The 15,490-nt window shown below is 41.8% G+C and overlaps 1 protein-coding gene across 3 annotated transcripts in view; it reads right to left on the reverse strand.

Moving 5' to 3' along the window:
• The window catches only part of ZNF385C (zinc finger protein 385C), an 845,536-nt gene that overhangs the window by 148,326 nt on the left and 681,720 nt on the right, over positions 1 to 15,490 (reverse strand). For all 3 annotated transcript variants that reach the window (XM_063458900.1, XM_063458899.1, XM_063458901.1), the window contains one exon: positions 10,115 to 10,257. In XM_063458900.1, coding sequence (XP_063314970.1) covers positions 10,115 to 10,257 — 143 coding nt within the window. The remainder of the gene's footprint in view (positions 1 to 10,114; positions 10,258 to 15,490) is intronic.

Consider the following 15,490-nt stretch of genomic DNA (forward strand, 5'->3'; position numbering starts at 1 on the left):
GCTCCTCGTTTCATAGGCCCTTACAGGGTTCTGTCTCGGATAAATCCTGTTGCATATCGTCTGGCTCTTCCGCCTGCTTTACGCATCCCGAACTCCTTTCATGTTTCTTTATTGAAGCCTTTGGTATGTAACAGATTTTCCTCCACTGTGCCGTCCCCTCGTCCTGTCCAGGTTGAGGGTCAGGAGGAGTATGAGATCAATTCCATCCTCAATTCTCGGATTTCTCGGGGGAAGGTGCAATATCTTGTGGACTGGAAAGGATATGGTCCTGAAGAGAGGTCTTGGGTGGCCCAGGAGGATGTGCATGCTCCTCGCCTTCTCAGGGCTTTTCATGCTCGCTTTCCGTCTCGCCCCGGTTCCTTCCGCCCGGTGGGCGTTTCTGAAGGGGGGGGTACTGTCAGGGTACCTGAAGTCTCTACCTCGGAGGAGGTTAGACTTCCCGACGTCCGTTCTCTCAGCGGGGCTGATTCATCTAATCCTCACAGCTCTCATAGTCATTCCCACGCCGGCCGCGAGAACCCCACTTCCTTTTATGACATGACGCTCAGGAGCCAACGTCATGACGGCAATCACATCCCGACCTGTCAATCTGGTTCGGAACAACGAATCAGGGCTCGGCAAGGGCAGAGCCATGATTTAGAGAACCAGGGTATAAAAGAGGGATGTGGCTAATGGTTCATTGCCCTGTCGTGGATCTAGCTTGTCTGGTCCCTCAGTGCTCTTATGTTTATCGTTCTATCTGGTTTTGACTCGGCTTGTACTATCCTTCCTGTTTACCTCTCGTGTCCTTTGACCTCGGCTTGTCTCTCGCTTACCTGTCCTCTCGTTCCCTCGACCCCGGCTTGTCTCTGACTATTCTCTGCTTTCTCCTTACGTTAGTCCGGCCATTCTAAGGTCCGGTATACGTACATCTCTACTGTTCGTACTCTGCGTGTTGGATCCCTGTCCCGATCCTGACAGATAGTTGTCCTTCGATTGATCATATGAGCCATTTTCTTCCTGATAGTGGGTATGGTTATATTGCATATTATATTTCTTATGGAAGTGTCTGACACTGTCGTTCTTATAATCTTCCATGTCCGGTATGAACTTTTTCTTTTTAATTTTCTTAATATCTTCTTCTAATCTGTCCACACTATCTGATATTTTCGTAATCTTTTCTTGTGAATTGTCATCTTCCAGTAGGGGCTCCAAAATACTTTGGATTCCCTTAATCTCTTGATCTAATTCTTTGAGTTGCCTCTTCCTACATTCCATGATGATGTCTATGAAGACAACGGAGCAGTCCTCCATTGCCTCATACCATCTTTCTTTTAATTCAGAATCTTCTATTGAAAATACAGGCTCTTTAAATAATCTTAACCCTCTTGGGGTGATATTATCAATAATATACTGTTGTAATGTGGCTACTTCCCATTTGACTTTCAGTTCTTGTTTCAATAATGTTTCTACCTTTACCCCCTTAAGGACACGTGACATGTGTGACATGTCATGAGTCCCTTTTATTCCAGAAGTTTGGTCCTTAAGGGGTTAAAAAAAGTTATTGTTATATTTGGTTGTGTAATCCCTAAGGATATCTGTTCCAAAGCATTTAGTTGCATTGCTAGCCACTCTTTGTCTAAGTGCATTAATGTCCATCCTACTATTAAAGAGGCAGTGAGGAAAGGGAAGAGGCAAAAAGAAGGGCTGACAAACCCCAAGTATTAATTGTATATGAATTGTATATGAGTTCCAAACGCGTTTCTCCTTCAGAACGGCTTTGTCAATGGATACGGACTGTCAGGCAATTCCCGCTTATATAGCAGTTTGTTCCTCTCGTTTTACACATATCAATAAACAATGTTTCCAAATCTTTAAACATACATAACGTTCATTACTATTACAATGTTGCAATTCTGGCAAATATTTTTAAACTCTTGTTCGTAATCATACATATAATATGTATTTATTTCCCTATGTAGGATATGATTTTATCATGATTTTCATTTATAGTTTATTCTGTATTTTAAAGACATGAGATAAGTCTCGTTAATATGCATGTATCTTTAATTGGGATATAAGCATGGGATAGACTTATTTGTAACTTTTTATTTTTTATGAACATGAATGCCAAAAGATCTGGAGATATATCAGTGCCTACTTTTATATGGTAGGCACCTACCTTGCAATCGGTATATCATTGCAAACATTAAGTAAAAGCCATCAGGATACAAATACTACTTTCAGCATATTTATTTTTAGTGAATCACCCTCTGAGAGTAGTACTAATAGTATGAACTATGTAATACACTATTGTGCACTATTGTGACAAATTCCCTTTTGGAATATATTTAGAAAACGATAGTTCAAATGAATGACAGTTACGTTCAAATTCGAATCCAGCGGGAGTAACTATGGTTACATATGTTAACAAAGAACGTAATATTATATGTATGATTACGAATATTTGCCAGAATTGCAACATTGTAATAGTAATGAACATTATGTATGTTTAAAGATTTGGAAACATTGTTTATTGATATGTGTAAAACGAGAGGAACAAACTGCTATATAAGCGGGAATTGCCTGACAGTCCGTATCCATTGACAAAGCCGTTCTGACGGAGAAACGCGTTTGGAAGGACTGATTACCGATCACTGAAAGTCAGCATTTGGGAAGCATTTACCTGCATTGGATCAAGCATAGTAACATCTAAGCTGCTGATCCGGGACGCCGTGAGCAATACAAGGTCTGCACCCAATATGCACTTTCTGTATCAGTTTGCAGACACATGTTAATGAAGTCTGATTATTGCTAATGCAAATTTTACCTGGAATCTGTTTTATTTTGAATTTTTAAAACATCGATTTTTAGCTCAGAGCTAAGACTCTTATAAAGCCAGTTTTATTTTCCATATATTTGGATTGTCTTTTCATGCATTGAAGTAGAAAGTTACTAATTCACTTTTTCTTTGCATTTTTATATATCCATTTCGGTTACGGAGTGACATTATTTTTATTTAGTCTGTTGCATTCATTATATGAGATTTATTATTGATTTTTGTTTTATTGTTAATTACGATATATTACTGTTTGACTATCCTAAAGTGATAGTCTAGTTCAGGGGTAGGCAACCTACGGCACTAGTGCCATGCACGGCACTCGAGGTGTCTTTCCACGGCACTCAAGGCTGCTAGAGCCAAACAGGGTCTGGCCTATCAGGAGTCTCAGTGAAACTTCAGATATCTGCTAATACAAAGAGGTAGTGAAGGACAATCCTCAATTTATGCATTGCAGCACATAGAGGTAGTAATCTCAGATCAGTTCCTCCCAGCACTTGTGAATAGGAATCCACACTGTAGTAGAGCAGCCCACACTGATGTTGCAGCTCCTGTCCTTGACTTGTACCTGCCCAGGCTGGTCCCCACTGGAACCCAGGGAAGCCACCCACACTGCTAGATATACACAGACCTGCAGAATAAGCCTCCCCTCATACAAATAATACGAACAGCCCACACACAAACATACACACAATCCCCACAAACGCAACACCACTAACAATCTACATACATGCACACAATCCCACATGCAGCCTCTCACATGCAAACCCCCAAACAGCCCCCATACACTACCTAACACACAATGTGACATATCCATCTACACACAATTCCACAAGCAGCCCTCATACACAGCCCACATTCATATGTATCATACACGATACCATAAACTACTAATGAACATATACAATATAATAGCTCATATACGCGCAAGTACAGTATAAATAACACAAGCAGAATACGGCAGCATACACACCTCAATTTAAAAAAATAGGATCGGCAGGGCCGTTTGAAGGAATATGGGGGCCCCAAGCAAAATGGACATGGTGCCCCCACCCCCCCCCCCCGCCCGCAAAGCCTACATGAACCACAGCCTAGCCATACAGTTTAAGTTCACCCACACTTTATATAAATAAAAAAGGTTTACAGTGCAAATACTGCTGTTGCATATAATGTGCATAAAACTTGAACATTTTCAACAATTGAAAATTCCCTGTGTTCTCCTCATCTCCCCTTCTCCTCACCCCCCTCCCTGTGTTCTCCTCACCTCCCCTTCTCCACCCTCCTCCCTGTGTTCTCCTCATCTCCCCTTCTCCTCACCCCCTCCCTGTGTTCTCCTCATCTCCTCTTCTCCTCATCTCCCCTTCTCCTCACCCCCGTGTTCTCATCTCCCCTTCTCCTCACCCCCCCTGTGTTCTCCTCATCTCCCCTTCTCCTCACCCCCTCTCCCTGTGTTCTCCTCATCTCCCCTTCTCCTCACCCCCCCTGTGTTCTCATAATCTCCCCTTCTCCTCTCCCCCCCCTGTGTTCTCCTCATCTCCCCTTCTTCTCACCCCACTCCCTGTGTTCTCCTCATCTCCTCACCCCCCCGTGTTCTCCTCATCTCCCCTTCTCCTCACCCCCTCCCTGTGTTCTCCTAATCTCCCCTTCTCCTCACCCCCCCTCCCTGTGTTCTCTTAATCTCCCCTTCTCCTCACCATCCCCCTCCCTGTGTTCTCCTAATCTCCCCTTCTCCTCACCTCCCCCTCCCTGTGTTCTCCTTATCTCCTCACCCCCGTGTTCTTCTTATTTCTTCCCCCCTCCCTATGTTCTTCTTTCTGTCCCCATGTTCTTCTTACTCCTCCCCCCTCCCTATGTTCTTCTTACTCCTCCCCCCTCCCCATGTTCTTCTTACTACTCCCCCCATGTTCTTCTTACTACTTCTTACTTACTCCCCTCCCACCCTCCCTGTGTCCTTCTTATTCCCCTCCCCCTGTGTCCTTCTTATTCCCCTCCCCCTGTGTCCTTCTTATTCCCCTCCCCCTGTGTCCTTCTTATTCCCCTCCCCCTGTGTCCTTCTTATTCCCCTCCCCCTGTGTCCTTTTTACTCCCCTCCCCCGTGTCCTTCTTACTCCCCTCCCCCGTGTCCTTCTTACTCCCCCGCCTATGTTCTTTTTACTCCCCCCCTCTCCCTCCGTTCTTCTCACCTCCCCTTCCCTGTAGCGTGGCCGAGCTCACTTCCTGTCACTTCCTGTCAGTCCAGCCGGGAACAGGAAACTGAATCTCCTGTACCGCGTGGTACCTGACAGGAGGAAGAGAAGCTCGGCCACACTACAGGGAAGGGGAGGTGACGAGAGAGGCAGTGCTGCAGCCGCCTGAGGCTCTCTATAGAGCGCTCAGGTGGCTGCAGCCTTATAGGAAGCGCCGGCCCTGCTTGGGGGCCCAGGCCAGCTCAGGACCCAAAGCAATTGCTTGGTTAGCTTGCCTGGTAGCGACGAGCCTGAGGATCGGCACGCTACGGGACATCACAATCCTATATCGGCACAGTGCTGCTAAAAGGTTGCCTACCCCTGGTCTAGTTCATAACACTGCAGCAATGGAAACTGCAACTAGAGGTTAAGGGTATAGTATTTTTATTAGTGTTAGGGAGGATAGATTGGACGGGAGCAGCATTATGTCGAGATTTGAAAGCAAGAATCTGAATTTTAAATTGAGCCCTATATCTTACAGGAAGCCAATGTAGGAACTGACAGAACGGTGAGGGGCGGGCGTTGCGGGCGGTCCGAAAGATGAGCCTCGCCGCCGCATTCATTATAGAGTGCAATGGTGCAAGTTGGGAGCACGTAAGACCACTGAGAAGCGGAAGTAGTCAAGGCGAGAAAGTACAGTGAAATGGACCAGCACCTTAGTCGCATTTGGCGTTAAGTAGGGTCGGATGCGTACAATGTTTTTGAGATGGAAGTGGCAGGATTTGACGATAGACTGATAAACACATAGGAACACACATGCAGATACATCGACACACAGACACAAACACTGACACAAATACACAGATACAAACAGACACACAGGTACACACATGCAGATACACTGACACACAGTCGCCCATAGATAAACAGATACAAACACACATACTGATACAAGACCTGACAGGTACACAGTGTGTGTGTTTTTATAGTGGATGCACTGTGTGTAGTGGATGCAGTGTCTGTGTGTAGTGCATGTAGTGTGCGTGTTTCTGTTGTGTGAGCGCTTGTGTAATGCATGTAATGCAGTGTGCGTTTTGTGTAGCGGATGCAGTGTTTGTGTAGTGCATGTAGTTTGTGTGTGGATGCAGTGTATGTTGTGTGGGATAAGTACTGGGGGAAAAGGGGTGCAGTTTTTTTTAATTAGTTGGGCTTATTCCCTCCTTCCCTCCACAGGCAAGAGGCAGGGAGGGGGGAAAAAGCCCAACTTTTTTTTTTTTAACTGCACCTTCCTTCCCCCAGTACTTATCCCACACAACAAACACACACAGTACATGCAATACACAAACAGACACTGCATCCACACACTACATGCACTACACTCACACTGCATCCACACACACATCACACTATTTCCTCCCTGCCTCCTACCTGTGGCCAGGAAGGGGGACACATTTCCCTGGTGGTCCGGTGGCTATAGCAGGAACCCAGGAGCCGAGATAGCATTGCCGTGGGTTGCCATGAACTTCAGAATTTCAGGACTTCTCTTGCAGCCGCTTAGTAGATAACTCCCTAATTCCCACATCATTAGGGAGTTATCTACCAAAAGTGAAAATTACTTAGTATTAGTAAATTTTGCCCCTACTCGCTATACCACGAGTAGGGGCATGTCTATTAAACAGTGAGCAGCCTGTGGCCACGTGACTAGGAGTCCCCAAAGCCCCCAAAAATTATTTAACCTACCCCCTCACCCTAAAAATAATAAGGGGGGGGGGACCATTAACTAGGTACCTGAAAAAAATAAAAATAAAACTTACCATTTAATGTATTATTTTTTCTAACATCTTTTTTCAGCCCCAAAAAAGGCCAAATAAAAATCCATAATAACCGACGCACTGGAAAAAAAAACAAAAACCTGAGCGCAAAAAAAATAAATTCATCTTCACCCATGGAGGGCTCCGCACAGACTGAGCTCTGAAGAGCGGGGGAAGGCTTATAAAGACTTGCCCCGCCCTGCAGTTATGCTCAGAGCACTCTGGTTGGTTGGTTTAAGCCATCCAATCAGAGTGCTCTGACAGGTAAATGAAGGAACTGACAGGTAAGTCTCTACATTTACCTGTCACAACACTCTGATTGGTTAGCTTCAAATCCAGCCAATCAGAGTGCTCAGTGTAATTTTACACAGCATAGGAAAGTTCTTTGGAATTTTCCCACGCTGTGTAATTTGACTCATAACTCTCTGATTGGTTACTTTCAATCCACCAATCAGAGTATTGTTATGAGTCAAATTACACAGCGTGGGAAAATTCCCATGCTGTTTAAAATGACACAGAGCACTTTGATTGGCTGGATTTCAAGCTAACCAATCAGAGTGCAGTGACACTATTTTCAAAGTGCGTCGGTTATTATGGATTTTTATTTGACCTTTTTTGGGGCTGAAAAAAAAATAAGATTTTAGAAGAAAGAAAACATCAAATGGTAAGTTTTATTTGTATTTATTTTACAGGTATCTAGTTAATGGTCCCCCTCATTATTTTTAGGGTGAGTGGGGTAGGTAGGGGTTAATCTTTTTTGGGAGGGGTTACATTCAAGGGGGGGGGGGAATGTTTTTTTGTTTTTTTTACAGTGAGCAGCCACTGGCTGCTCACTGTTTAATTGACATGCCCCTACTCACGGTATAGCGAGTAGGGGCATAATTTACTAATACTAAGTAATCTTTACTTTGTATTAGTAAATTTGGCTGAAAGACCAATTTAGGTCTTTCAGCCTTTTAGTAGATAGCTCCCTAATACCGTGGGCATTAGGGAGTTATCTACTTATTCATTCCTGTCATTCCATTGACAGGCTAAGTAACTTACATTTTATATAAATGTATGTTACTTGATTGTTGTAAGTGTTGCAAATGCTTACAGATGAATCCTGGCTATGTTTGTATACTTTTTATTTAAACTTGTATACAGTGTAACATTCTTCATTCTTCCACTGGGTGGGTATATTAGTACTTCAGCAATACTAAAAGTACAAACATAGGCTCTGATCTAAAGGACCCGATATGATAGGGGACCAATGGAGCAGTGCCAAAAAATACCCAGTTACTCTCCCTAAATGGGGAATAACCCACAGTGTTTAACTAAAAAGAGGGATTGGACTGAAGTGTCCTTGTGGGAGAGTTAACAAAAAAGAAAGGGAGAAAAAAAACAACAACAAAAAAAACCATTTTTTTTGTTAACTTTCCCACAAAGACACTTCAGCAATACTGTGCTTCGGAACTTCGGAACTTTGACACTTTGGAAATTCGACAATTTCGGAAGTTCGGGACTTTGGCAATTCGGCACTTCGGCACTTCAGCATTTCAGCTATTCGGAAGTATCCGAATGTCCTAATTGCCCGAAATTCGTCCGAATTAACATTCAGAAAGAAACAAATTGCACGTGTCTAAAAATTTGTCCTGTGGATTTATGAGCCTGTTCAGCCCCTGAGATTGGAGGCAGGCAGTCTGCTCATGCAAGGCTGAGGTAAGCAGGAGGACGGTTGGAATATGACATCATTTCGGCCCCTCATCATTAAACATCTCTCTCGGGAGCAGAGCAGGGAGATGACAGCCCCACTGGTCCCCAGGGAAATCTAATCCATTCTAGCTCTATCAAAGGTAGGGAGGCTGGGTGGATTTACAATAAAATAAAAACATGATTTGTGAGTGTGAGTGTTGCAGTGTGTGTGTGTGTGTCTGTCAGTGTGTTTGTGTCTGTCTGTCAGTGAGTGTATTTAGGTGACCTGCCCCCATCCATTCACATGGGAAAGGTGTTTTACTCACTATTTTTCCCACACCTCAATGGCTGAAATCATTAATCTTGACGATCTCAGCCAATCCAATGCTTCCCCATACAAAACTATTTGGAGACTATTGCAGATGCGTGGCAAAACGCCATGCTGCGCAATAAACTTCTCCTCATAGAGATGTACTGAATCAATTCATCGCTATGGGGTGCAGTAACATAGGTGCTTAAGGTGCCTTAAGTCTAAAAAGTTTGCATTTACATTGAAAAGCGTGCAAGGACAGTATATAAACCCCAGAACAACTACATTAAGCTGTAGTGGTTCTGATTACTATAGTGTCCCTTTAAGAATTGTATTTAGATGTTGAAAAACTTGACTTTTTTAGCTAGCTCCTAGATTTTAAGCAAATTTGTTAATCCCTGTGGGTCAGAGCAACTCCAATACGGCAAGTCTTGTGGGGTGATTCCAGTATGAGGTGGTAACCTACCAAAAGTAGTGCAAGGATGGAAAACTGGTGTATTGGCATCAGGGTCGTGGGTGCTCAAGGCTCAATGATGTATGTGAGGAGCGAAAGCTATCCCAAACACACAGAACAGCTACTGTAGCTGAAATTGCTGAAAAACATAATGCTGCCAATGACAGAAAGCTGTCAAAACACACAGTGCTGTCAAAACACACAGTGCTGTGTATGGGGCTTTTTAGCCACAGACCGGTCAGAATGCCCATGATGACCACTGCCCACTGACAAAAGTGCCTTCAATGGGGATGTGAGCATCAGAACTGGACCATGGCGTAATGAAAAAAGGTTGCCTGGTCTGATGATTCGTGTTTTCTTTTAGTGCAGGTGGATGGCCGGGTGAGTGTGTGCCTGGGTAGCAGGATGCACTATGCATGAAGGCAGGCCGTTGGATGCAGTGTTATGGCCTGGGCAATGTGGTGGTTTTAATGTTGTGCTGCTCAGTGTAAAATTATATCTGTGGTGCTGAGGTTAATAACCGCTGCTATAATGTATATGTAGCCTAGGATAGTGGTAATCACATTATAGAGTTCTAGCTTTTGTATTTTATATAATATGGCTATAGGCATACGTACAAGATAAAAAATAGGCTTTTGTTTTTTACTGGAATTTTTATTGTGTCATTTTACTATGATGTATATTTTATCTATATTTACTATACACCAAAATGTCAGGCTCTCTACCTTGTTTTTCACACAACAGTACATGGTGGTGGGAGATTTCTTTTGTAATTTGCAGAGTATGTAGTACTGGAACTAGAACAGTTTACGTTTTCTCAGTATAACAAATTATTGATAAATGAGATAAAATAATGTTATTCCAAGTATCATATATACCCACCGCATTAAAGTTAGGGAAGAGGCTGAGAGGAGACACCCCATTTACTCTGAAGGTCAGAAAGTGCTTGATGTCAAAGTATGTTTGGATGGGTCTGCTGTGGATGCCTAAGGAAGCCAGCAAAGGTCCACCATGTGATGGGGCACCTAAAAAAATGGAGAAATATGTTAGCACACAATCATAACTTTGTTGAAATAAATTATTTTGTAAGAACTGTTTCGTTTAAATATTATGAAGGCAATCTGTTTGCTAAAATATAAAATTACTGTGACCAACTGAGATTTGGTGAAAATTCTTGAGTTACCAGGAACAGTAAGTTTAGGATAAGAAATCTGTCTCTTTCTATAAGTCGTTGGTTGTCTACTTGCTGATATTGCTTAAGAATAAGCAGGCATCATTGCTATACATGCCATTGTGATTTATATAGATCTCAGACTATTCACCTAGAGTAGGCAAAGTAATTGACAATCATCCTATATCTCCACAAATTTTATGTAATAGAAAAGCTGTCAGCTAGCGCTTACGACTCTAGAGACAGCAGTCATTTCAATTAGGTATGATTTAGACCTCCAGAAGGAATCACAAGAATGTAAAATAAATGTGACTTTTTTACAACAACAAACAAAAATAATCTAGAGTCCTGGCTGCAAAACTGTGAGAATATGCTTAGATGAATAGAGGACATAGGCCTGGGCACACCCTAATCAAGCCTCAAAATTGAGGCTCCGTCACCTCCCTGCTGCACTGCCATCTTTTACCCTCCCATCCGATCCTTCACTATGCGAGCAGTATTGCCGCATAGTGTAGGATGGACTTGCTCTTCCTCCAGACCTTGCTCTTCCTCCAGACCGCCTCCGTCATGCGGAGGCGGAGTCACAGCATCGCTAGGGTGAGGCCCGGCCGGGTCATAGCGCAGCGCCATTTTCTCCAAGAACGGCAGGTACAGTTAATTTCTCCTCCCTTCCTGAATCCTGCAGCATGGCTTGTTATGGCATTTACAATTTCAAATGTTTATTGTAATGAGAAATAAATGAGAGACTTTCATTTATTTCTCATTACAATAAACATTTGAAACTGTAAATGCCATAATAAGCCTATCAATCGTCTGGTCATTACATTGATATAATGTTCATTGTATCATTGTCAAAAAGTTTGTGTAAATTAATAAAAATTCTAATAATGCCTTGGTACAATATATAAGTAGCCTAATATACTTTATGAATGTATTTATTTGGGGGGGAAGGGTCAATTGTGAACTGGCAGCATCCAACATTAGATGAGGGGATTAATTGGGTGCCTACCCTGACTGGAAGAGACACTAGCCACCATAACCACTGTTGTGTGCTACAGTGGTTATGGTGCTATAAGTCCCTGGATGCAGTTTGCTGGTAATATGAAAAACTGCTTATGAGAATTTTCACCATGGTTCTTTGGTCTAAGCTGATCTGATAAAGCAGAATATGATTAATCTTATATGCCAAGAACCTGTCATCAAAATACATTATTGCACACAGGCATTTTACCATATGGCCATATGTTGTTAAGCCCACCACTACTTTCAAAGTACCCCAATATTGGTGGGTCCTACGCTAAAATGTGGGGGACAAATTAAATAGTACTAGTGTTAAAAATAAAAGGTGTTAAATTAAATCCTAGTAAGAGCATAGTAAGTATACAAAAATAAGTGATGAAAGCAATTAAAAACAGTGTTAAAACTAAACAATTAACGTGTTGGTGCTAAAATGAGTATACTCACTATTGCAGATGATATCTGTGCTGATTGGAGAAAATAAGAAAAGTGACCTGACTATTGAAAAACTTCTCCTATATATACACCTGTGGCCACCTCTAAAGGAGGCTCTGAAGCTGGGGGGCCTGGGCGGGGTGTTTAACCCCAAAGGAATCTGGTCTGGATATTATTATTGCCATTTATATAGCGCCAACAGATTCCGTAGCACTTTACAATATTATGAGAGGGGGATTTAACTATAAATAGGACAATTACAAAAAACGTACGGGAACAATAGGTTGAAGAGGACCCTGCTCAAATCGAGCTTACATTCTATAGGATATATATACACACACGCACGGCGTGTGTTTGTGCTTTAGGGTGCATACCCTAATGCAATAGGCTGCGCACATCTATGATAGAGAAAAAGGTATTTAAATATGTTGGTCCGTTTTTCTAATCACTGCACTAAAGGAAATCATTGTGATTGGCTGAGATCATCCCTTCTGATTATGTCAGCCAAAGAGGCGGAAAAAGGGCAGAGCCAGCACCCGCAGACAAGATTTCACTATATTAGTGGTTTTAACACTATAGGGTCAGGAATACACATTTCTGTTCCTGACACTATAGTGTTACTTTAAGGTCAAACTGGAAAAATTCTCAAAGTGAGCTATTCCTCCAATTTGGCTCTTTTGTTTTTACATTTGAAATTTACTTTGAATTCAAGCAAGTTTCAGTTAATGGCCCTGGAAGTGTATCTTATTTTGCTGACCTATCATGCTTCCAGAGCCATGTACTATAATGATGAGTGTATATTGATAGCGATAGAGTCTTTCAAGTCAATATGCAAAATAATGATTAATGAAATTTCCAACTTAGCAAAGTTCACAAAAGTAAACATAATATCACACTGACTAGGAGAGAATCCAGGAGCCACTAGTCTTGGACAGTCATCCACTAGTCCAATGGTCCAACGAGAGAAATATTGCAAGTCAGTATCTTAGTATCATCAGCAAAAAGACATACCTTAACATCAAGTCCTTCTGCATTATCACTAATAAAAATATTAAAGAGAATGAGTCCAAGTACAGATCCCTGAGGTACCCCACTGGTGACAAGCTTTGAATATACTCCATTGACTACAACCCTCTGTTGCCTGTCACTCATCCACTGCCTTACCCATTCAACAATATTGGAATCCAAACTTAAAGATTGCAATTTATTGATAAGCCTTTAATGTGCAACAGTGTCAAAAGCCTTACTGAAATCTAGGTAAGCAATGTCTACTGCACCACCCTGATCTATTATTTTAGTTACCTAATCAAACAAAAACAATAAGATTAGTTTGGCATGATCTCCCTGAAGTAAACCCATGTTGTCTCCGATCTTGAAATCCATGTGTTTTTAGATGTTCAACAATCATATCCTTTATAACATGGTTTCCATTACTTTCCCCACTACTGAAGTAAGGCTTACTGGCCTATAGTTTGCCGATTCCTCCCTACTACCTTTCTTGTGAATGGGCACAACATTCGCTAACTTCCAATCTTCTGAGACTACTCCTGTTAACAATGATTGGTTAAATAAATCTGTTAATGGTTTTGCTAGTACACCACTAAGCTTTTTTAATAGCTTTGGGTGTATTTCATCAGGTTCCATTGACTTATTTGTCTTTACTTTTGACAGTTGAAATAAAACCTCTTCCTCTGTAAACTCACATGTAATAAATTACTAATTTGTCCTTTTTCCTACCTGAGGTCCCTTTCCTTCATTTTCATCTGTAAATACTGAACAAAAATATTCATTGAGGCAGTCAGCTAGATCTTTATCCTTTTCTACATACCTTCCTTCTTTTGTTTTTAATCTAACTAATCCTTGTTTTACTTTCCCTTTCAGTTATATATTTAAAAAATGTTTTGTCCCCTTTTTTTACTGACTGTGCTATTTTCTCTTCTGTGTGTGATTTGGAAGCTCTTATAACTTGCTTAGCCTCTTTCTACCTAATCTTGTAGAGCATTCTGTCTTCCTCACTCAGTTTTTTTTTTTTTTTTTTTATAATTACTAAATGATAACTTTTAGTTTTTTACTATTTTGGCCACATCTGCAGAGTACCACAGTGGTTTCTTGAATTTTCTGCTTTTACTGACAAGCCTAATGCAATTTTCTGTTGCCTTCAGCAGTGTAACTTTTAAATAATCCCATTTCTCTTGGACTCCATTTAAATTGCTCCAAGTTGATAACGTCTCCTTTACACATATTCTAATTTTAGAAAAGTCTGTTTTTTTAAAGTCTAAAACTTTTCGTTTTGTGTGGTGTGATCCCAGTAGGGAGTTTAGAATATGTGTGCTCCTGGCACAAGCAGCTACTTTTGTTTTCCAATTCACATCAGGAAGATTAAAGTCACCCATGATGATAACTTCTCCCTTCATTGTCATTTTAGCTATTTCCTCTAGTAGATTATCTAACTCTTCTATTTGTCCTGGGGGCCTATAAATCACACCCACATGAGTTACTGCGTGATTGCCAAATTCTAACGTAACCCAAGCAGACTCTATGTTCGCCTCACTAACTTTTATTAGGCTAGATGTCATGCTATCCTTCACATACAGGGCCACCCTTCCCCCTTTCCTGCCTTCCCTGTCTTTTCTATATAAAGAGTACCCTGGTATTGCTATGTCCCAGTCATTTTTCTCATTATACCATGTCTCAGTAACAGCGAATAAATCTACATTATCAGTTGCCATTATTGCCATTAAACTGCAAACATTTGTAGACATGACTCTAAGCTTATCATTTTTTAAACACACTTGCTAAAGGTACCTTCTGTCCTTGTTTTGGGGGGCAATTGGATTTATGTTTTATCACCCTTTTGCCCCCCCTCCTAGTTTAAATACATCCTAGCAAAACCTCTGAACTGCTCACTGAGAACATTTGTTCCCCTTTGAGAAAGATGCAAACCATCTTTTTTGTACAGTTTATTTCCATTCCAAACAGAGCTACAATGAGAAATAAAGCCAAATCCTTGCTCCAGACACCATTCACCAAGCCACAAGTTAAAGTCCCTAATACGCATCCGATTGTCGTTCTGAGTGTTATGCACAGGCAGAACTTCAGAGAAGGACAGTGTGGAAGCAACCTGCCATATATCATTGGCAAAAACACTAAACACTTCCTTAACCTCTGAAACCTCATTGGAAGCAAAGTCATTTGTCCCTAGATGCACAAATACATCCAATTCCCCTTCCTGCTTTGCTCGCTTAACAATATTACAAATACATCTCCTGTCTCTGTTAGCAGTAGCTCCGGGAAGACATCTCACAAGACCACAAGACATACAATAGTAACTTGAATTTGTCAAGAATTTACAGTTAATTGATCATTAATTGATTTGAGGATCCCCTCGGGTGGCCTATACTCTTAGGGCCACCCGATGGCAATATATTCCCAGGAACCTAGTCAGCGCTATGGCGCTTCAAGAGCGCGACCAGCATCAGTGATGATGTCAGAGCGCTGGGAGGAAGACATCACTTCCAGAGCCATGCGGGAGGAGAGTGCCGGAGAAGGAGGGGACAAAATTTGAGTCACCCTCATGCACCTAAAAGGTAGGAAACAGGAGAGACACATTCAGACACACAGTTTGCATGTGTGTG

This window comes from Pelobates fuscus, chromosome 6 (genome assembly GCF_036172605.1).
Source record: "Pelobates fuscus isolate aPelFus1 chromosome 6, aPelFus1.pri, whole genome shotgun sequence".
NCBI lineage: Eukaryota > Metazoa > Chordata > Amphibia > Anura > Pelobatidae > Pelobates > Pelobates fuscus.